Source organism: Gymnoscopelus braueri (genome assembly GCF_963280865.1).
Source record: "Gymnoscopelus braueri genome assembly, chromosome: 19".
NCBI lineage: Eukaryota > Metazoa > Chordata > Actinopteri > Myctophiformes > Myctophidae > Gymnoscopelus > Gymnoscopelus braueri.
The window spans coordinates 15,081,770-15,106,062 of NC_137621.1; the positions used below are offsets into that span (position 1 = coordinate 15,081,770).

General features: G+C 42.2%; 1 protein-coding gene across 4 annotated transcripts in view; it reads left to right on the forward strand.

The window, feature by feature from the left end:
* ccdc9b (coiled-coil domain containing 9B) overlaps positions 1 to 23,978 on the forward strand; it is a 40,072-nt gene extending 16,094 nt beyond the window's left edge. The window contains exons 1-11 of one of the 4 annotated variants that reach the window (XR_013932098.1): positions 5,481 to 5,851; positions 6,984 to 7,046; positions 12,952 to 13,124; positions 15,446 to 15,495; positions 16,148 to 16,198; positions 16,615 to 16,711; positions 18,356 to 18,389; positions 18,517 to 19,159; positions 20,024 to 20,106; positions 20,970 to 21,110; positions 21,724 to 23,978. Coding sequence is in view for 1 of the 4 variants with exons in the window: in XM_080413784.1 (XP_080269910.1) it covers positions 6,984 to 7,046; positions 12,952 to 13,124; positions 15,446 to 15,495; positions 16,148 to 16,198; positions 16,615 to 16,711; positions 18,356 to 18,389; positions 18,517 to 19,159; positions 20,024 to 20,106; positions 20,970 to 20,996 (1,221 nt within the window). In the remaining 3 variants the exon portion in view is untranslated. Of the gene's footprint in view, positions 1 to 5,480; positions 5,852 to 6,983; positions 7,047 to 12,951; positions 13,125 to 15,445; positions 15,496 to 16,147; positions 16,199 to 16,614; positions 16,712 to 18,355; positions 18,390 to 18,516; positions 19,160 to 20,023; positions 20,107 to 20,969; positions 21,111 to 21,723 lie in introns of those variants that run through there. The other 3 variants (XR_013932096.1, XM_080413784.1, XR_013932097.1) reach the window with 3 other exon arrangements.
* The last annotated feature ends 315 nt before the right edge of the window (positions 23,979 to 24,293 follow it).

A 24,293-nucleotide genomic window follows, 5' to 3' on the forward strand; every position in this document is an offset into this window, starting at 1 on the left:
AGTTTAAGTTAATATTTGGTCCATGACAATCACAATATCGATTTCACACTTATGTGTATGTATATTAATTTAAAAGGGCCATACCTGTGTTTTTGTATGTTTAGTCAATTGACTACAAGTCATATACTGTATACACTAATGGCAACAGTTTATTTTCAGTCACCATAATCACCCGTTATCTAGTGTGCGAAGTTGACTTTTTTGGCCACAGGGTGGCGCTAGAGTCTTGGGGTCATTAAAAAAATGCCTGCCAACTCCGAGTTTGTACTGTATTTGAGAACATGCTCCCGATATTTTGACTCTCCCAGGAAACTTTCGTATATCCCCTGTCTTTAATTAAAACAATAACAGAACAATTGGCCTGTTTGTTTGCTTGACGCATAAGGGAAGTTGTCAGATTAGATTTTTTAACATAATTCACATACTGCTCAATTTCTTTCAATGAAACCTGGCAACCCCAAAGTTGCTTGCTTCGAGGAAAAAACTGCTTTGAATAAACGTGTGTGTTCGCTGTCACCCGTCAATCAGTGTCAGCTTATTAGTGCTGGCCAGGAAGTCAGAGAAGGGTGACACTCCATCACAGTAAAATGTATTGTACACTATCAGAATTAAATTAACTCAGGATTGTTCAGTGTTGAAACAAGACAGTACTGTAGGTATAGTTGTTCTATAAAATAGAGACATTCCTTTTTTGCCAAGTCACATTGACAAAAACCATGCCTTCTGCAAGATCTGTAGGACATATTCTAATATCAGGCGTGGTGATTGGTGGGGTGGTATTAACCAAAATGCCCAAATTGTCACTGAAAATAGAATTAATATGGACTGTAGCACTCACTGTTCTCTTTTGTCTTGCAAGACTACTATAGCAGCCCTGGCTGCAGTATAATTATAGGTTTAGTCTGGCATGCATACGCAAGCACATGGATGCATGCGCGCGCGTGCACACACACACACACACACACACACACACACACACACACACACACACACACACACACACACACACACACACACACACACACACACACCCACACACACTACTGGATGGGATCTATGAAACAAATATAAATGTTTGCCACTATGGTCTACGTCTACAAGCATTGTGCTATTTTATTGCACCAGACACCAGTGATATTACTTTCAAAAAATGTATGACTTTCAAATTGTTATAGGGCAGGCTATGAAGGGTCAAATATGTCAACTGACATTCCAAAAAATCTCCCATACTGTAAAAACCCAATGTTGGCAGGTACAAATCAAATGGAATCAAAATAGACATTATTGTACATTCTCTAGTTGTATTTACTTGTACATGCAATCATAGTGAATATTAACTATTAATCATTCAGCTGAGTACCCCTTGGAATCCCCTCAAGGACCCCTGGGGATCCCTGGGCCGAATGTTGAGAACCACTGACCTAGTTGACAAGTGGCCAAATAGACAGGGCGACAGCAATGCCATGTGAATTTCTTTCTTGCAAGTGTAGCACTACCGATAGGAATATGGCAAATTGTGACCATATATTATACAGTATTTTTTGGAGACCGATAAGAAACCGTTTTGTGACGTCTTTTTGACTACGTGACTGTTCCCCTTTAAGAGACTGGGGTGGGGTGGCCCGGGTGGGGCATTTCACCAAGCTTTTATGGAGCTCAGTAATAGCCACATTTATCATGTCAGACTTGGATGACGTCTTTGGTGTAATGCCACTCCACTTCTACGGTTGTTTACACAGTATATTCCTTGATTCGCTCCTAATTGCCTTTGTTGTATTTTCTAAGTGATTAATGGCTAACCTGAGAGGTCCCAGGCCTTTGATTTTGTGGAACATGCTGTAAAGTTCACTATCTTTCGAGGCATCATCTCGTTTTCAAGGGGGTCCTCAATAAGGGGGTTATTGTTATTTTAGCAACACAAACACAGGGCAGATCTTACTTCTAACCACTGGCATCGCTAATTTGGCCATGTCATTATATTGACAGAAACTGTAAAAAAAGAAAAAAAAAAAGAAGAAAAAGCTATTACTATTTTGGCCATTGTTCATACGACGAAGTACATCAGGCTTAAGTGGTTGACCCACACATACATGCAGAGGTAACACACACCCTGCTGCACATGCATTATTACCCCCGGCTGCTCTGTCAAATGCCACATCACATAGTTAGCCCCCCCCCCCCTCCCGGGGAGTGCAAAGGCTCTTGAACAGCTGCTCAGGCTCTGCATGTTGCCTGGCAGAGAGTCACACACACACACACACACACACACACACACACACACACACACACACACACACACACACACACACACACACACACACACACACACACACACCGAACCAACCAGCTGACGAGCCTCACCCACTGTAAACACAGACCCCATTAAGCCTATGGCAGCAGGCCGGTTTGGTCTCTGGACGCGGGGGGGGGGGGGGGGTGTTGTTGGATTGATGGTACTGTCTTGCATGACATAGCGGCTTGGCCTCGGCGTGTGTCAGTCAGTGTGCGTGTTTATGCGCTTGCTTTCGCGTCTATATCAGTGATTCTCAAACTTTTTCATGTCAAAGACCCCCAAAATGATATTTTTGATTTTTCCAAAATAGCAGATATACAAGCTCATAGCGCTATGAGCTTGTATATCTGCTATTTTTGAATAGCCAAAGTATAAATGGTTCAAGTGGTTAAAATGGTGACGCTACATTTTCGCTGGGGACCCCCTGGTACCCTACCCGAGGACCCCCTGGGGGGTCCCCGGACCCCACTTTGAGAACCAATGGTCTATTTCAGCCGACGGTTGTGTGTGCGGCGCGCGCCGCTCGCTAGCTCATCCACGTTAACGTGATAAATCTCCAGGGCAGAACATGCCGTTCCCTTGTCTGTGTTTCACTGGGTCAGACAGACAGTCCCCCCCCCCCCCCCTGCACTGCATCAGCATTTGGACCTCAGCCAGCGCTGCTGCGACGACAGCCGCTGGCCAGCGGAACCCTCAACTGCCAAGCACGCCGGGGCGAAGGCTTTCGTTCCCACGTGGCCGCCGTTTACATCAGTGGTTCTCAAACTTTTTCATGTCAAGGACCCGCAACATTATATGTGTTTGGCCGCGGACCCCCCATCTCAAAATATTTTGTTCCAGGGACCCCACCAGAAGCAAAGACTTGAGTCACAAATGTTCGCTTTAAAAAAATATATATTCAAAGATTTGCACATATTTTCAAGATAAAAAAAAAAATAGCAGATCTACAAGCTCATAGCGAGGCACTCGGTGCCACGCTATGAGCTTGTAGATCTTTTTTTTTAATAGGCAAAGTATAAAATATGGATAAAGGTTTTTTTTTTTAACTTTAAGGACCATCAGTTTGGTATGCTTTTAGGCCACACAGACCCTCATAACTCTGAGAGTGTCCACTTGTACACTCTCCGAGTCCATTTGGATCTGTTTTTACACTCTCTGAGTTACAGACCTGAAATTTGGATCCGAGCTATCAATCCTCCAGCTGGACGCTCCCACTGGAACCCCCTCAAAGGTTCTCCTTTCGAGAACCACTGGTTTACATAACCCCCGACGCCAGTCGACCTGGCGTATCATCAGAGCTGTACGCAGACGGATAGGGCTGCGGAGGGGGGGGTGGGGGGGACAGAGGTGTCACAGATCTCTCTTTGGCAAAGCATACGCTGTCAGCTGGGTCTTTGCACGGAATAGATTTAGAATGAATCATGCTCTGCTGTTATATTTTCCATGCTGCTGTGCGGTCATTATAATTTCGAAGGTCTGTGTGTGTGTGTGTGTGTGTGTGTGTGTGTGTGTGTTACTATACTTTTTATGGCCAGATAAGTATTGTAGAATTTGAGAATAAGACATTGTGAGGACCATTTTCCTGGTCATTCACAAGAGACCATGGTTGTTCTTATGGTTTAAAAAGATCTGGGGCGTTAAGCCTGATTTATACTTAGTTGGCACGCTGGTTTGCATGCCGTAAATAGCAGGCGTACAAGCTCACAACGCGTCACATTCGTGACGAGTTGCGAGCTTGTTGATCTGCTATTTACTGAGCACGACACCGGCACGCAACTAAGTATAACTGAAGCTTGAGGCTTAAGGTCCTTACACACCGGCGAATATACGCAAAATTCGGACTCGTTCCGAATAATTAAAAGACGCTTTTTCGCTTCGCGAAACTGATGTGGACGCTTGCATTGACTTTATAAGGTTTTTAAAAAAACCTTATTTATTCGCATGAAGAATTCGCCCCGGTGTGTAAGGACCTTTACAGTTAGGAAAAGATTCAGGTTTAGGGTTCGGGTTAGGCATTAGGTTTAGGGGTTAGGGTTAGATTGACTGCTCTACATGTACAGTATGTATAGGGCAGTGGTTCTCAAAGTGGGGTCCAGGGAGCCCCAGGGGCCTTGAGGGGGTTCCAGGGGGTCCCCAGTGAAATTAATTGTTAGGAACCAAATTTGGTTCCACTTGTACACGCTCAGAGTTAAATTAACACTGATGATGATGCTACAGTTGTAGATTGGGGGTCTCTGAGATCAAAATGGTTTCAAATTTTCAAATGGGGGTCCAAATGGGGGTCCAATGCATATCAAACTTGGGGGTCCTTGAAATTGAAATGGTTGAGTCGCTAGTATGTGTCAATTTTGGGGTCCTTGACGCGAAAAAGTTTGAGAACCACTGGTATAGGGTGACCATAATATTCAGCCCATCAAATCAATGTGCACGTTCGTTGTGCTCTCACGCGCCTATTCATGCACGCGCACATACAGTAGGTAACATCATGGGTTTTGCATACAGGCAAAGGACGACTGATTGACAAACATCAGCCTCAGCATTGAATTCAGACACGCAAGCAATGCATTTGTTCATGTTTACTGATTGGTTAGGTCGGGTGAGCATGTTTACATGAAAAGAACATGATGAGCATCTATGCAACCACTGAAAACAACTAGTATTATTATTGTAATTCTGGGTAAAACCGGGACAATTTTGTAGTGAATGTTGAAAACCGGGACATATTAGTGTTTTAGAGATATTTGTCGGGACAATACCGGCCAAACCGGGACGTCTGGTCACCCTAAGTACAGTATGTAGTTGCGCACCGGGTGTCACGGACCAAAAATAGCAGATCTACAAGCTCACAATACGTTGTGAGGGCTCAGGCTTTAGGGTTAGGGTTAAAATGGGGGAAAGAATGACCTCACAACTGTAGTAATACCAAGGTGCCTGCCCTGTGCGTGTGCATGTCTTTGTGTTTGTTGTGCGTAGATGTGTGTGTACATGTGGAGACTTTAGTATACACTGTTGTGAGTGTTATTGCTTGACAGGGTAGGACATTGATAATGACTGTCTAAGTGGTTTCTCGAGGGTGGGGGTGTTTGCGATGAGGAGCTTGGACCGTCCCACGGCTCATGAGACCGTCACCTCACTTCACTCTGGAGAGGGAGAGAGCAGGGCAGAGGAGAGGAGAAAAGGAGGGGTAGGGTGAGACAAAGGGGAAACAAAAAATATCAGGCTTGAAGAGACGGAGAGCGAGTCCTGGCTGTCGAACGTCTGTTTCCAGTCCCCGCGTCTCCACCCAGGAGCCTCGAGGAGCCGTCTCTCCTCCGACAAGCGCATTGTTTCACCATTCCCACCGCCCCTGAATGGAGCCATTTGATCTAATTAACATTCGACTGCCTTTTCTCTTGGAGTGGGCTCATTATGCTGTCAAAAGAACAGGCTTGGCCAGGTGCCAGGATGGAGGGGAGAAGGGAGTGTGTAAGAGAGAAAGAGAGGGTGAAATCCCCTTGCGGTTACATTTGTACTTCTCTCTGGGTTAAATCAACATTGTGGATTTTGCTGTGTGTGAGAGTGAGTCAGAATGGTGTTTTGTGTGCGTGTGTGTGTGTGTGTGCGAGTGTGCGTTTGTAGGCGTACTAAATCACTCGTACTAGTCTCCCCCGCTGTCCAGTAGAGTGCTCCTGCTAATGGCAACATGAATCATCCACTCTTAACTTTGCCGCGGAGAGAGACACACACAGAAATCAAAAGCACGCGGTTACACTGAGCTGCAGAGTTTGGAGTTAGAATCCACCCCAAAAAAATTCAAAGAGATAAGTTGACAACATAATGATGTCATTGCAAAAGTGCATTTTTGTTTACAAGTCAAAGCACAATGCCAGAGATTGATCATAGCCCCCTCAGTCCACTGGAGGGCAGTGTGGCACTCCCAATACCAGGATGAGTTGGTGTCCTCCTTTTTGTTTGTTGCTGTTGTTGGATGGCAGGCAGCAGCACTCTCAGTGGCAGTGGTGTAAAGTAACTAAGTACATTTACTCTAGTACTGAACTTAGGCACAATTTTGAGGTATTTTTTACTTTGCTGGAGTATTTCCAATGTTCAGTACTTTTACTTCTACTCCACTACATCTCAGAGGCAAATATTATAATTTTACTCTACTACAATTATTTGAAAACTTTAGGTACTGGTTACTTTGTAGATTTTCATTATTATTACAAAACATGCATAACCACTTTATCCCTATATACTTCGGCTATTTGAAAATAGCCGATCTACAAGCTGCGAGCTGTGAGCAAGCAAGCTGTGAGCTTGTAGATCTGCTATTTTCTAAAAGATTTTAATACATTTTGAACACTTGTGAAAAAAGGACATTCTGCATAATGAGTACTTTTACTCTCGGTACTTTAAGTACATTTTGATGCCAATACTTTTACTCAAGTAATTTTTTTATACCAGACTTTTACTTACGTATAGCGGAGTATTTCTGCATTGCAGTGTTGATACTTTTACTTAGGTCAAACATTTGAGTACTTTTTCCACCACTGCTCAGCGGTGGGACCCTTCATTAGTAGTGTCCCCGTTTTTAATTGGTTAATAAACGGTTGTTGTGTCTGTCTTGAAGACGTACATCGTGACCGTTTGTCAACACTGTCTTCCCTATTTACTTTAATGCGTTCACTCACTTGACCTCTCTTGCATCTAGGATGAAGTGAGACAAGTCCAGAGAGTCCCAGAGGAGAGTCACAGGCTTTCAGAGCATTGCCAGGTATTTCAAGGCAGACACACAACACACACACACACACACACACACACACACACACACACACACACACACACACACACACACACACACACACACACACACACACACACACACACACACACACAGATCCGTGTATATAGACAGTAAAATCCTCAGTGTCAGTTTTCAACCAAATGGGCCTGTGAGTTACATTAACCCGTTCAGTTCTGGAACGCATCTCTGTCATTTTAGATTTCTTCATTCATTAATCTATGAGATCTATGAGCTTGTAGATCTCCTATTTTTGAATAGCCAAAGTATAAAATAATGGCTTTAGCTAAAATCTATCGGATTGAATGGATTAACACTGAGGAATTTGCTGTGTGTGTGTACCATGCCAGGATGTGCCCCCCCCCCCCCCCCCATCAACACACGCATGTAGACTTTCACAGCACAGTTCCGTGCATGTCCTGCTGAGCTGTCCCCATCTGCCTCCCCACCTCCCCACCTCCCCTGAGCACGCGTGTTATTACTTCCAGCAGAAGAGAGAGCGTATCAGTGCGCTCCGACTGACGAGACGTACGATAAACACGCCGACCGGGGGGAGGCAGGGGAACAAACAGGACATGTGATTTGCCGCTCATTGCCTTCACCGCGTTACCTTGCCGGGTCTGACTGCTGATGGTTACACAACACAGCCTTAGATCTTAAAGTGTTGTGTAAGGGAGAGCTCTGTGTTTTGTTAACCGCTTTGGTTAACAAATGTTGACGTCTTGTGGCAGGGCCATACTGTACCAGCAGAAGTAGGTTCTGTCATGGTTCTTCCATTATTCAATGATATCGAGCAGCTCCAGGATTTAACTGTAATTGAAAATAAATATATACATAAAATAAGCTGTACAATTATAGAAAGTAACATAATAGGACCACAGGACTTTTTTGTGTTATCCTTTTAGCCTTAATGTCTTTCTGTACTACGTTCTGTTAACATTTCTGACTAATAGAATAATAGACTAACGTATTCAATCCATCAATCAATCAATCCCCAAAAAATGATAATCTATTTTAGGGTGTTTTTGTTCAACTTTATTTGTATATCCCTTAACTCATTCAGTGCCACTCGACGTCTAAGACGTCCGTTGTATCATAAGCCCTGTGCCACTGGACGTCTAAGACGTCCGCTGTTACAGTCTCAAAGGAATATAGAGGCCTACAATACATTTAACAAGGAAACAAAATGATACCCCTTGGGAAAATAAAAAAAGACCTTGAAAGGAAAAGAAACCTTGAAAGTCTCTTGGTCGTTCACAAAAGAGGGAATATCCTTCCACGACGGACAGGCTCAGACTCCTGGAAGAAGATGTTACCTTTAAGACTTACTTGGAGGGTAACCAAGGCACCCGCTGCCCCAGAAAACCAATGAGCCCACTGCGTGGCCCGGCGTCAGGCACCCTTACCCGTCTTTACCCCTGCTGCCCTCCGAAGGAGACCCCATGGAGGCGAGAAATTGAAAAGAACTAATTAGCGAGGTGTTGGAAGCGGCCTGTTGGAACATGTGAGACGTTGCGTCCCCCAGTGGACGCATGTCCTCCAGGACCAGAGGGGAAGGAGGTGAGCACAAGGGGACGCCATGTTCTCCAATACCGCCTGCAGGAAGGCAACATGTTTACCAGCCTCTGATTGGTAGACACCTCGGAGGAAAACATCTATCATAGCCGAGTTTCTCACAGCTCGGAGGACTGCGGTCTCTTTTTTTCTGCCTCTCCTGTCTCTCCTGTATTCTAACCGACTCTGTCTGAATAAACCCAATTTCATTAGAGCCTTGTTTTGTTGTGCTTTTTTTTTGGTGTTGCTTTGCGTTCAGCTGCCGCGCAAGTGAGGATAATATGCTTAGTAGCATCACTGCCTTTTGTTCCATTTATCTCCAGACACCAACCTACTCCCAGTACAGGCTACCGAGACATGATGACACACATTTTATCTCATAGTTCACTGTCCTTTTTACCACATTAACCCTGGCATCCCTGTTTTGGTCATGTCATTAAAAAAAACTTTTTCAAGATTTTCTCAAAAATTCTAAGATTTCCCAAAAATTCTAAGCTATTTCAAAATCTTAAAAAAAAGAAAATCAAGAATAGCAAAAGTAGCAAATTGTAGCATTGTGAGCTTGTAGATGATGTATTTTCGACACAACACCCTTGTGCAACGATAAAAAAAAGAGCTTTAGTGGTTTCCTCCCGGCAGACACTACCGAGGCATGACATGCATTTTATCTCATCATTCACTGGCCTTTTAAGGTGGCGTTCGTCGCTGGGAGCTTGGTGGTCTGTGCGTTCTCACTCCAGAGCATGTTGTAACCACAACACACAGCACTCTGTTTTACCCTTTGATGTTTTAGAGAGCATCTCTCACAACTTGTTTAACCTCATCATTCCAGCCACTCAGCGGATGTTATGAAGAGGATATAAGGACAGGCACACAGTAATTCCATTGACTGTACACTGAACTTCCATTTCCATGGAGAATCTTTCCAGAGGATGTGACGCTGTCACGTGATCTTCTGAGTGTCACTGATGTCTGTAGTCAACCCCCAGATGATTGCAATTATCCACTTAACCACTTAAGCCCTATGCCCCAAATAATACTAAGTAATGAGTTATGTTTAATGAAAATTGTGAATGGTGACTAGTCAAGATTCAAGATTTTTTATTATTACATCTTATATACTTGTAGCCTGGTAAAGCCCCTCCCTCCGGAAAATCTCATTTCCATTTGATTTCAGGAAGGACTCTGGCATGAGAACCTGTGTGTTTTTGACTGTGGGCTGGAGTTGGGCGGGAGTAATATCTTTGACTGACAACCCCTTCGGCCAATCAGCAGTTGATCCCCTTCAGCCAATCAGCAGTGCATTTTTACCACCTCCAGACTAATGTGACGCAACGGGACTTTTGAGACGGCCATGCCCAAAATGGGTTGCCTTATTCAGATACATGCGTGTCACTGCCCGCCCCTGCCGGTTCTCTGAATTTGTATTTTTAAATAGGCTCTGTCATGATTAATAATTGACCACATATATGAAGTTAAACAACTAAATTCTATCCAAACGATATCTTAAAAGTAAATTCCGTGCCTCAAAAAATAAGTTTGAGAGCGTTTTAAAGTTTTAAAACCGAAAGTAAAAACAACTCACAGAAAACAATGGCTGCCGTTCCATTTTGGTCGGCTGCACTCGGATCCATTCGGGTTCACTCGAACTTGCCACCTGATTGGCCAACTTTCGCTGTCAATCAAAGAACGATGAGCGAGGAGGAGCTTTACCAGGCTAAGGACGCCGATAGGCTCGTCCACTTGGTGGACGACGACAAAAAGCCAAACAAGCCCTCATGCCAGACTCCTTCCTGAAATCAAATGGAAATGAGATTTTCCGGAGGGAGGGGCTTTACCAGGCTAATATACTTGTACACTAGAGTCAAATTATTTGGTGCAACATTGCTGCAGCAATAACAATAATCAAGAATAGCAGGCAGCAATCGTAAGTAGTAGTAAGGGAGTATGCACATTAGTCATACCACGTTTGAGGTACTCAAAATAGTGTGTGTGTACTATATCTATTTACATGTGCATACTGTATGTGTAAAGTATGTACATTTATGAGTGTATATGTTGTGCGTCCAATATGCAAAGTGTCATGTGCCAGTGAGCGATGTGCTAATGGCATGTATTTATATATTTAGGTACTGTGTGTGTGTGTGTGTGTGCACGCGTGCAGAAATGCAGCAGTTCTATTAGTCGATCACTGTATGTGAGGACTCATGCTGTCTCGTTTGTTGTTCCTTTATGAATCAGTATCTAGTCTCATTTGACACCCTGCGGTTCCTCTTATCGCACGCCCACACTACTGTTACTCTAATTAATTCATTTAGAGATGATCTGCCATGTTTCTTCTTTTTTTTTTTGTCAAGACCACCCATGGTTAATCTCAGAATGTTTTTCTTTGGTCTACCATTAGCGTACGAGAGCGATGCTGTAAACATCTACGTAAATGACACACAGGTAAATCCTGTTTAGGTGCAAGTGCTTAGTGCTACTGATTCTGAATCACTCATTTGCCACTTTATACTTCGTTGATACGTCGATTCTGAAGAAATTATATTCTACACAAGGTTAAAACTTCTTTATTCAGGAAGAGCAGAAACGACCTTCTCTCAGCAGCAAGCTCACCTTCCAAAACTTCCATCCCTATGAATTCCAGGCCCCTTTATCTTAAAACACCCTCAACACAGGACAAGCAGGACAAGCAAGACTCAGCTTTACATAGGCTAGGAATAACATTAGCTGTTCTCCGTAGTGTTACATGGGAATTGATTAGTTTATTAGTTCTCACTAAATGTGCTAAATCTGGCAACCCCCACCTCATTGTAATGAATAAGACATCAATTTAATCATTGATCATTTAATCATTTAATCATTTTGATGGTAGCGTATGTTAATACAATATAACTAGAACATCCACAGTGGTTGGAAATGGTCTCTTTACACTTCCATTGAGAAATTTGAACCCTGGTGTTGGGTCGGACACCTAATGTTGATAGTTAGTTATTAGAAGCAGACGGCGCACCGGATTGGACACTAGATGTGGGGCCATCTTTATTGTAGTTCGAACATCATTGCAATGACTATTTGTCAGGAGAGTGAAACGTAATGATTGTAGCTTTAAACCCAAATGTGTTTCATCGTTTCCCTCTCAGATTGAGGGAGCTTGAGGAGGAAAGTGCTGTTTATACACCACAGTTAAGAATGAGTTGTATACTTAGTTGTGCGCCGGTGTCGCACACTGCAGATAGCCGATCTGCAAGATCGTATACTATTTTCGGTGTGTGACACCCACACGCAATTGAGAATAACTCAGGCCTTAGAGTCAGGGCTGAGGTGCAGTTGGAGCTGGGCCTAGCTTGAGGCGCAGGCCAAAACTGAGATGAATCCAGCACAGCTTCCTATTATGACAGTATTTAAACAACAAGTGGCAGGGTGGTTTATGCAAAATGCAGCCTCTGTGCAGAAGAAATAAGCTGTAGCAGTAAGGGCTCTCATGCCTCACTCACACTGCCAGACAGATACGGACAGTCAAAAAGCACTCAATCTGTGACCAGCTCTTGCTTTGCACTTAAATATTTTGGACAGACAGACAGTATGTATTTTAAAGGACCATTTGCTATCAATACAGTAGATGAAAGCTAAGAGCGTAAGAGAAAAGTTGTGTTAAAAATATGTATATACCCAAAACAAAGCAATGACAATAATTGCATTAACTATCTCAAGAAAGTTTAAAGTCTCTGCAAGTTGATATTCATAGTCATACACTGAAATATATTCGTACTGAAATGAACTGAATCCAGTGGATTCATCAAAAATCGATCAAACCACAATATGCTTTTGGAAAATAAGTCATAGTCTGTGAACCAAACATGCCAGACCAGTGAGACCACCCTATGGTTCTTTAACTTTACTGTGACCGTTTTTTCCCCCGTCTACACCGAATCTCTTCGCCAAAAGTAGCTGATCGACTATTTTAGCCAATGTTACCCCTTCACCCCAAAATAGGCATGCTGGGGTTTTATACTTTGTCGTGTGACGGTGTCACATGGAATAATGGCATTGTGAGCTTGTAGGTCTTGTTGTATAGCTCGTCAAAAAAGATTGTGAAAATGAGTGAAAACTTTTTTTCTTTAACATTTCTGTAGTTTGTTTGATTTTTTAAAAGGTTTGAAAGCTTTGGAAATCTGTGTAAAATTTGGGCCTTTTTTTGAAAAGCTTTGATACATTTCTGAAAGTATTTGCATTAAATGACATGCCCAAAATATGCCCCAGCTGCTGGTTTTATGGACTAAAAAGACAGCCAGGACTCTTGTCTCCCTCTTGTCTACTGAAGGAGAAGCAGCTGGGAAACACAGACCTCACCATGCCCACCACCAGGGAGGAGCAGGAGGAGTATCTGCGATGGAAGAAGGAGCGCGAGCAAATTGACAGCGAGAGGGTGGCACGCCACAAGAATGCCAAGGGCCAGTGGAGACGGGCGTGGGACATGGACAAAACTGAGAACATGTAAGATCGCTGACTCGAGCTGCTACACTTGGCTTATTTTTGGGCCGATGCTCTCCTAATAACTTCAGTTTGTGCATGTTTGAATGTTCCATTTGCTTGTTCATGTTTGAATGGTGCTTTTTATTTGATTTTTTTTGTCTATAACTTAAAGCTGCAATCCCAGAATTATTTTCATGAATATTGTAAAAGTATTAAAAAAATAATAATTAAAATGTATGTTAATACTACATTGTTACTAGCACATCTGCAGTTGGTTTGAGACCCTGGTGTCAGGCACAGTAGGACATCTACTGTTCGACAATGTCAGTAAAGTTATTGAAGACGCCATCTTTATTATACTTATGACATCATTTCAATTACTTCCGTCCAGGTCGGTAGAGAGTGACAACGGACATTAAACGTATGGATTGTGGCTTAAAGTTCATTTCAGTTTGTATATTTGAATGTTCCATTTACTAGTTCATGTTTGAGTGGTTCGTTGTTGTTGTTTTATTTGGCTTTGACTTAATGATTCTAATGAATCGTCACTAATAATTAGTGCTTTGTTATAATTATCCTCATATTGTCATTAAACCTCATTGCCAACAAATCCTCATCTTGTTGCTTGCTTAATGTGGCTCACTGAGTTACTAACATCATCAACTAATCACAGACTGTTAGAGCATGTACCTATAAGGATTGACATTACCTGTCCCTTATCTTCTGAGGTAAGTTCATGTCCATGAATGCTGTCTTTCAGTATTCCAGAAAAGGAGCCAATCTTACTGTCTATGTGGTGTTGATGTTTATTTAGTGGAAGAATCCATTGTATTAGATATTTTGACTCTATGCTTCAAAGAAATTAAATGTTTTGTTTCATCGATTTTGCACCCAAATCCTGTTTTAGTGAAGTTGAGCCGTGGGCATAGTAAACATGATTTTGGAATGTGTGTAGTGTTTATATATTTTTTATAGACTGATGCTAGGTTCTTGGTTTACCTATGATCCTAGATTACTGAGACACTACGCAGTCTCTACGCATTTGATGTATCTGTTTACCTTACTGTAACTCGCTCTGGATAAAGAGCGTCCGCTAAATTGTAAGTTGTAAATTCTAATGTAATTTTTTTTGGGAAGGTATGTTTGCACATATGCAGAATTTCTAAAGGTGTAGTTGGTGAATTAAAGTGAATTTTGACATGGAGGGAGTGCCTGCACAGACTATGAACCTAGTGAGCACAAGGACCTGAGTTTGAATCTGACCCCCATCTTGTCTTGCATGTCTCGCCTCTCTCTGCCCTTAGTTTCCTGTCTCTCTACACTGACCTATCTGAAATAAAGCTAGCTAGCGCTCTCTCTCTCTCTCTCTCTCTCTCTCTCTCTCTCTCCCCCCCTATGTGTGTGTGTACACACACACACACACACACACACACACACACACACACACACACACACACACACACACACACACACACACACACACACACACACACACACACAGAAAGTGGGCTTTAATACTGTATAAACAAATACAATTTGTGAAGACAAACAGGGAAGACACTTTGTATGTCCTGAAGGCAGGCCTGCTATCCCACTCATACAATGTAATCAACCAGGTAAAGTAAAAAAACACCACTTTGTATGTTTTTTTTAGGGGGGGGTGTGTTTTAAGATTTAAACGAACCCAGCTGTGGTGCCCAGAGTGACCAAGTGGCTGTTTAGAGAACACATTAAGCTTTAAGGAGACAAGGGAAGAGGGGCTATTTTTACCCTGGGATGGAATGCTTTGCCTTTTTTGGCAAAGCTTAAACAAGGCCCCCCGAGACAGAATAGAAGAGGAAATGTCTTTCATTTGCTAGTGATGGATGTGAAGGGTGGAGTCGGAATCCAAAAGACAAACTCACTATCTCTGCACAAGTACCAGATTGTTGACCTGCAGTCAAAGTAATGTCGAGTAATGATGCTCTGGCCACAGGAGGGAGGGAGGGGACAATCTAGAGGGGTATACACTCGCCTAATTCATGCTCTGTCGCACGATGGTATCGCATGCCGAAAATAGCTGACCTACAAGCTCACAACACGTCGTCGTGAGCTTGTAGGCCAGCTGTTTTCGGCGAGCAATACTGTTGTGCGACGAGGTACTAAGTGAATTGTGTCTTAATGCAAACAGTGACATGATAAATGGTCCACCCACTGCATGGGTTCCCAGCTAATTTCTGCCCATAGAATTTGCATGTTCACTGAAAACAACCAAACCATCATCCGGCACTCCTGTTTATGAAACACCCTGCTTGTGCACAGATTTGCGTTCCGCCAGTGTAAACTGAAACTCTGCTTTTAAGGTTTTCAGAGAAGTCCCATCCTGAGAGAGACAGAGGGCCTCCCAGCAGAGGTGAGTTGTTCAGATGGTCTGAGTAAAGAACAAGAACAAAATGTGTCTTTCGTTTACACATCAATGCATGAGGGTAAAAGCCTGGTTGTTTACTGGCATCCCAGTTGAGCTTGAATTCATCTGATTGACGTCAGTTGTTTTGTTTTTTTACCACTTGAACAATGGTATCCCTATTCCCGATTTTTATCATGTTTTAGATCTTTAAAAATGTAAGATCTACAAACATTGTGTGATGCGTCTTGAGCTTGTAGATCTGGTATTTTTTTATAGCTGAAGTATAAAATAGGCAAATTGTCTTTCTATGCTAGTTTTTTTTTCTTTTTGATGAATTTGAGTGGCACTAAGTAACCTTTTTAATGTATAAAATGTAATTTTGTCCACTCTGTATGGTAAAGTATGTTAATACAATATAACTTATACAATTGGGGTGGTTGTATTTTGTATCCCTGCTGCTGACATTTAGATCGTGTCAAAGGTCATGTCTCACCAAGACACAGCATCTGACAAGAATTTTGACCTGAAGGTCAAGATTAAATTTATCCCCTGAGCAAGCAGGCAGGCTATATTAGCTCAATGGTAAAAAAAATGCCAGCAATTGAATAAATGAATAAAACAAATGATTTCTTCATTTGATTATTTCATTGATTTCTAGGTGGAAGAAATGCAAGAAGAGGAAACTCCGGGTCAAATGCTGATTCACGCGGTATGTTGTCATGGCTAGGGACAGGATAACTTGACTGAAGATAGTCCTCAGCCATGCGTTCTCATGCCCTACTTCTCATATTTTGCAGCTCGGGTCAGGTTGCCTGTGTTTTTAATGGCAACATTGCCTTGTTTTCAATGTTGAGACTACATGGTTCACATTGTCCTCACAAGACGGCACATGCCTTGAGGCGTCTGTTTCAGACATAATGGAAGTTCTACAGAAGTGTACTTGACTACCGTGCATGTCATGATGCTAGAGGGTGTTCACGCAGTCGCAAAGGGCCCAGGCTGCCCTTTAACAAGCATGTGTTCCCCTCAAATGAAATCATGAATTACCAAAAAGGCCAATGGAGGAAGAATAATATCTGAATTACAGAATGATGCCTTTCTTTGACCATGTCTTTTTCACCCCAGGTCATGAGATGCGGAGCAAAGGCAAGGGTGCCAAAAATGTGCCAGTTGTGAGCAGTACGGCCAAGGGCAAGGACCGTTTGACTGGGAGGGCTCGCAGGTCAGTAAAAACCCAACGTTATCCAAATGCAAAACAGAAATGCCGACCTCAATTTCAAGAATGACCCGCTGCAACCTAAGAATTTAAACAATTTAAAGCCAATTCAAGAGCTGATTTCAACCGTCAAGTCACAGTATGAGACCGTACTGTTAAAGCACTTCAAATGATTGTGGGGCACCTTACTGTATTAATTTATGGAAGTCATGAGATTAAATGTATACGTTTCAGCTGACTAAATACCAAGAAAGCCTCATTCACATCTTGTTGTTTTTTCTTCGATCTTGGAACATCTTTATTAATCTCAATTTGTTTTTAGCAGCTTGTACCATACAACAAAGTACAAACAAACACACACTCCAAGGAGCTCAATGTGGAATAAAAACATGTTCAACATTAACAAGGTAAAAAAGAAAAGAAAATAATAACAATAATAAAAGAAGAAATTGTGAAGGACTGTAGCTGTTTTGATGTCTTCTTGTGGTGAAAGTTAAGGTGCTGGTTACAGTGTCTTATAACACAAGCCATGGTCATAATATAGGGGCAGCCGTAGCTGAGTGGGTAGTGAGGCCGTCACCAACTGCCCTTCCCCAGTCCGAAGTCTGCCCATTACGTGTTCAAGTGTCCCTGACCAAGACGCTTAACCCCTAACAAACAACCCCCCTTGTGTTCAACATGGCCATCTGAGCTGCCATCAGCTGTGTGAAGTTTAAACTGAATTTCCCCTGTGGGATCAATAACCTAAAGTCTACCTAATCTCAAAAACTGACAAAGACCTCATACCTGTGTCACTGCTAGCTACTTAGTGGACTTTGAATAGACACTCAAAGCACAAAGTAAATCCTTTGATTGTTTATTATAAGAGCCACACACATTACAGCTGGGAGGGGAAGAGTTAATGCCTTTCAATTCGGTGGAGTCAAAGGGCCAGACGGCCTTCCATTTCTCAGCTCGGGCTAGCAATGCGAGCATGTGAGAAGGGCCATTCAGTGCATTCAGCACCATCCAGAGAGGGCTTCGCTATTAGCCTCTGCTGCTGTCACTAATGGGAAAAGATCAGAGCGAGAGAGAGAAAGAGAAGGGGGCAGAGGGAGAGAGAGAGAGATATGCCCTCAGGCACCACAGACAATATCAACTGTGACCATACACTCAGGTGTGTGAGATGAGTTCCGTACGATCATCTGTCTCCATTGCTTGCGTGTTGTTTTCTCCACTGGACCTTTCTCTTTCTTCACTGTGCAATGTTCATGTGTTGGGATCTTCTTGTGTACAATGTAGATGTGATAGATTTCTAACCATTTTCAGCCTGGCTTCCCTATTTTGGGTGTGTCATTATACTGTAGGTGAAAATCTTCAACAACAACAAAACAAATTCTTTACTGTGTAACATCCATTTAAGTAGCCTTTTGGGCGACACCTCCGGTAGCTCCGTTGTGTGATTACCAGAATGAAATTTGAAACACGATGCGATGCGTTGTGAGCTTGTAGATCTGCTCTTTTCACAGCGCAATACTGTACTGTATAACGAAATATAAAATAGTGCTTAAGTGGTTAAGTACCATGTGGCTAACTAAAGTATCTAACATTCTAGCAGTTATAACTCTTTGTTGGTTATTTAATACTTCATCCACACCTCTCATTTCTCAGGTGGGATGCAAATGAGGAAGGAGAGCATGTACAGGTGGGACATCCAAACTGCGTTGTACAGTATAAGTGTAAAACCTTATCATACACAGGTGTAATGACATAATCCCATTATTATCCTTCTATCCGAAATGCAGCTTGATTTCCATTTCTTCCTCCAATAGAATCCCGAGAGCTCATTAGAAGACTTCTTAGAGGAACTTGATGCCCTGACCAATCCAGAGGCAGGCGATCACAGAGACGGCGATCCAAAAGTGAAGATGTCGCCCACCCCAGAAGAACTGTGCAGTTCGGTCTCAGAAGGGACAGAATTAAGCGGTGGACCCGCGTGTCCTGTGTCAACTGCTACCGGCGAAGAGGACGCCGTCACGCAGGGTAAGACTGAGAGCTCGTCCCCTCGAGCTGCGGAGAAGAAAGTGCGCTTCTCAGAGGAACTCGTCCGGGGGTCCCGCACGATGAACAACGACACTACGACGAACGCGGCCTGCTCCGAAACCAGAGCGCCCCGCTCATCAAAGGTTTCCTCTCCCAGCAAAATCAAAACTGAGAGGCCGCGTCCGAGGCGGCCCCTTGAAATTGTCCAGGGGGATGACGGTAGTGCACACGACCAAGGAGAACAATCTTCTGCTTACCAGCAGCACGTGTCGTCGGGCGACCTCGTTTCAGAAGCCGAATCCACTGTAAAGGACAGTCCGCTCGCCTCCCCCCTCCCTCCCGAGGGAGTGGGGAGCTCCTGTGCTTCCCTACGGGAGAACCCTGTCCAGCCTGTAGAGCACGCCAAGAGCACCATCAGCAACCGAAACGCAGGTGTGCTTTTATAGTTAGGGCCCTGTCATTTCTGCCACGCTGAAAACATCGACTGAATCAACAGAATCAGGACACAAAAGAAGGATGTGATACAGTATATTAACCACTTTCAACCTGGCATCCCTTTTTTAGGCATGTCAGTTGATTTGGGAAAAAAATAAGGAAATTAGCTGATCTACAAGCCCCCAAAGCATTGCATCATGACCCATTGTGAGCTTGTAGATCGGCTAGTTGTATGAAATAAAACTCTACCATACATTTTCTGTATTGTAGAGTATGTTGTTAATACAATATAAAGTTCTTCTATTGAGACATTTAGATCGTGTCCAAGGTCATGTCTCACCTAGACACAGGATCTGACACAAATTTTTACCTCATGGTCAAGATTCAATTTATCCCCCAAGCAAGCAGGCTGGCTCTATTAGCACAATGGTAAAAATGTCAGCACTTGCGCAGGAAACCAGGTTCAAATCCGGGGTGGAAAAGGAAAGTTACATAGTGCTTTAAGTGGTTAATTCTAGAAGTGTGCAGAATTTGGGGAAACCCTAGTTTGTCCGTAGAGTATTTGTCTCTTTCCTTAGCAGAAATCATGTGTGCTTCTGTGCTGTCCTTTGCATGTGTACCGGATCGGCGTGCACATGTCACTAAACACACGCGGGAGCGGCAATAGAGAAGCTGATTTTTATTATTGCAGTTGAATACACAAACTTTCCTTACTTTACAAATGGGAAACAATACTTAAAATCCCAAATCCCAAAAAGTTAACAGAATTCATATTTGAGAAATTATTACAGTCCTGATCCCCGTGACCCTCAAACTCCTGGATGATATCTTCAATGAACTAATGTTGGCTTTCCTTCACAGAGGAGCTAATAGACTCTGGTCTATCTGTTCTGAGCCTGGAGTCTGGAGAAACATGTCCAACGCACACCACAAGCAGTGACAAGGTCAGTACAACAACCAGGGTCAGGCAAATCACTAGTGGTCCACAGCAAATGTATGTATCGTACAGTATGTCTGTCTGTCTGTCTTATGATGCGTATGTATGTACTGTATGGTATGTATACTGTATATGATGCAAAACCTGCGGAACTAGTTCAGGCAGACAACTCAAATGAGCGCCAATTCCTGATCAGCTGATCAGTCAAATGCTCACTCCATCTGATGGGGGCGGGCTATTTTAAACCTCCATGCTCACACCTCATTCTTCTTGCTGCTGCTCTGCCATCTTGCTGCTCTGCCGTGCTGCTGCTCCGCTGCTGCTTTGTGCTCTGCTCTATGAAGTGTTTTTGTGCTCCCACCACCACCCCGGCATCCACCTGTGGGCTCTGTTTCTATGATTCCCTTATGGGGGTCTATTTCATTCCATTCCCTTGTAAAATCTAGTTGGCAAATCATTTATTATAATTCATGCTTTACAGGGAATGAATGAAACGAGACAGAGCCGTGATGCCAAATATGCTTATAAATATTTATGCTCAATAAATATATGTATTCAATCCAAGAGTTGTCTTGACTGAAAAGTAGTTGTGGGTGGTCCTTGAGGATTGTTTGAAATATGCTAGTGATTCAGAGCTCAAAAAAGGCATCCGGCCAGAACCACTGTTTTAGACTTTGGGAATTTGTATATTCTAGTGCCTCCCAGGCCAGTTTGCAGCACTGAAGTAAAAAAAAGATTAAGAGAGAATGCCTGTTCATCTGAGCAGTTGCCTGGCTTTCAGGGATTCCATAGAGAATGACTGCATGCATACAGTATGTGTATTGTAAAAAAAATTAAGTCATTGTCTCGCACAATCTTCTGTTTTTGCAGGCTAGAGAGAACGGGAAGATTGTCTGAAGGACCAGGCGCCAGATGAGCGTCTTGGATGTAAGATAAACTGAAACCAAAACACACTGCAATAGAATGTTGCCTTTCTGTACTTGGATACTACTTCTGTACATGAAGCTGTGATTTAAAGGGTAAGACCACTTTGGTAGAGGTTTGGTTTGTGTAGTTACCTTGCCATGATGTAACCCCAAAGGTGGGCAAGAAATCAAAAATAATTGCTCCATCGATATATATGCTCCTCATTGACTTACATTGTACGGTAAAACAGCTCTCAAAGTCACTCTTTTAGCACATAAATGAACCCAAACATAGCTGATTCAGGCAATATAGAGCATCACCAAACCCAGTACTGTTTGTTTTTTAATAAAAATGTCAACTTCCTGTTGATTTTACTATTTGAAGATCTGGATCCGGATCCGCGGATCCAGTCCAGGTTTTCTACTTATTAAAAATGGCAAAATCAACAGGAAGTTGACATTTTTATTAAAAAAAAAAACAGTACTGGGTTCGGTGATGTTCTATATTGTCTGAATCAACTTTGTTTGCGTTTGTTTATGTGCTAAAACAGTGACTTTGAGAGCTGTTTTACCGTACAATGTAAGTCAATGAGGAGCATATTTTGAATTATCAATTTCTAATCAATGGAGCAATTTTTTTCTTTTTCTTGCCCACCTTTGGAGTTACATCATGGCAAGGTAACTACAAAACCCAAACCTCTACCAAAGTGGTCTTGCCCTTTAATTGTGGTGTGCTGTATCACAGTTTTTGGAACACAGTTATCAACATGTAAGTAACATCAGAATGCTACAAGTTTTGAGTTTTGATCTCAAACTCAAGATCGGAGTGAGAAGTGTTTTTTTTTTTTAACATTGTCCTTGCTCAAATATTTTCAAAGCACTTTATGAGTGTTGACAGTATGAGTATTAATGCATTATTCAGTTCATTGATATGCTGTTTAACTGCAAGCTCATTGGATGTCTGTCTCTGTTTACATTCAAAGGAAGATTTCATTGTACTTGTTGTACACAAGTATCAAATGATCAGTTCAGGAGGCTAGCCAATCAACCTTCCACATGCAGCCCATGACAATAAACTCCACCGATAGTAAGATAAACTAATCTTGTGCCTGATCTCGCCTTAGTGGTGTTTTGAATAAAGATAGGTGTTGTAAGTAGAACAGGGATTAATTATATAATCCTATCAACTGCTTCCAGCATCATTCAGCAAATGGCCTTTGTTTCATAGTGCAGCAATCAATTCAAGTGCATTATTAAAGGACACTCTTGGGAGAAATCATCCTGATTGGTCACTGACTGTGATTCTAATGAGAAATCTGAAGTGTTTTAATACCAGTGCTGCTTTTGGGAGGCTACCAATTGTCTCTCATTACAATCTTAGTAATGCTAGTCAGTGGGATGGGGACAAAATGTTTTTCACATAATTACCTGCTCATTAATTTACTTGCATAACAAAAGTACCTTTTTAAAAAATGAAATGAAGGCTGAATCCCAGATGTTTGGACTTTTACTATGGCCATGTTAGCTACAGCAATGATATATTAATTAATCTCAACCACTATTTCCTTTATTTTTTAAGTAATACAGTTAAATTAGAAATGTATTCATTATGTGCATTAATGTTCTTTCTAATTACTGCCTATTTCTAATCATCAGCTCTATATTTGTATGCTAACATTCTTCACATTGTGGGTTTCTGATGCTGCATTTGCACAACTTATTGTCATTAATGTAGAAGGATAAAGATGTCATAAAATGTTCTCCTAAGTCAGACACATGGCCCCACTTTGGCTCGCAAACATAAGCCATTTAATGCAAAATGTTGGTAGAGATTTGGGTTGGGGGTCATACCATGATGTAACTCCAACTATTGGCAAGATATCTTAAATAGTTGCCCCGTTGATTAGGTATTGATATTCGAAAATATGATGATCTAGGTATCAAAGTCACTCTTTTAGCACATTAACAAAACTGTTAAATGTCACAAGAATGAGGTTCTGTCTGAGCATCTTGGTATATGAGTACTGTAGCCTGAACCTAATACATATGTATTAGTGCAGTGTATGTTGTGCATTTAAAAAAAACAACTATTATTTAAATGGGGAAGCTATTTTAGAATATTAATTTCTACTCAAGTGAGCAATTACTGAAGATCTCTCTCCAATATTTGGAGTTACATCATGGCAAGGTATCCACACAACCCAAACCTCTACCAAAGTGTGATTTTTGCTTTGAAACGCGTCCTTGCAGTCTGTTCACAGGCCAGAGTCCAAACAGTGGGATTCAGCTCCAACTCCCACTGACAATACTGTATGCTGGATATTAGAACTAATGTTTCTTCAAGGTTTCCTAATTAGGTTATGTGTTATTATTGTGCCTTGTATTTTTAGGTACCCGTCTTTATTATAACATAGTGTTCATGCACAGTAGGTTACTGTACAAAAAAAATCTTTGCACAAAGCAGCATCACTGTTGACTTTATTTATTGATTTGCCTTTATTTGGGCAACCGAATATTTTCTAGTTTGACTTGGCCAGCCTAAAACAGTTTTGAAATAGAGCCCATGTGCATTAGATATCTCTTTATCTGTAAAATGTAAGGATGTTATTTATTTATTAGCAGTTAAAAATATTTTGTATCTTATTTTGGTATGGGAGAGTTGACTTGTATACATATAGCCTTATAACTTGTGTCTTTTGTTGTTGTTGTGAAAAACATGATTTCATACGGTTGAGATGTGGATGTGTTCTGGACGGCAAGGCCCTCAGCGTCAAAATATGTCAGCAACGTGTAACAGGCCATTCCAGCTGTCAAGAAGGATCATTTAGTGTTGTATTTTGTAGTTTGTTTTCGTGTGCAATTTTATATAGTCGCAGAAACCTCTTCTGTCCATAATTCTAACTGTTTGTGTTTTTTCGTATATTAACGCCTTACTTGATCTTACTACAGCGTCACACTAAAGCATCAAAAGTAGCAGATCCACAAGCTCGAAACGCAGCTCGAAACGCAGCTCGAAACGCAGCGCAAAGCGCCGTGTTCTGAGCTTGTAGATCTGCTACTTTAGCTGTTTTTGAATTTGAATCCTGAAAAGTAACAGTTTTGGACATAATGAGGTTTCCACCCGACAGAGACGATACGTTAAAAAACTACAGAAGGGTCAAAACCATTGAACTATGGACATATCTCAATGGAGCATGCACACTATAGGCTTTGAGACCATATACTGTAGAGCATGCAGTGCACACTAGTGTCCTTTATGCGTCATGCTTGTACACGTTGTTTTGGCAAC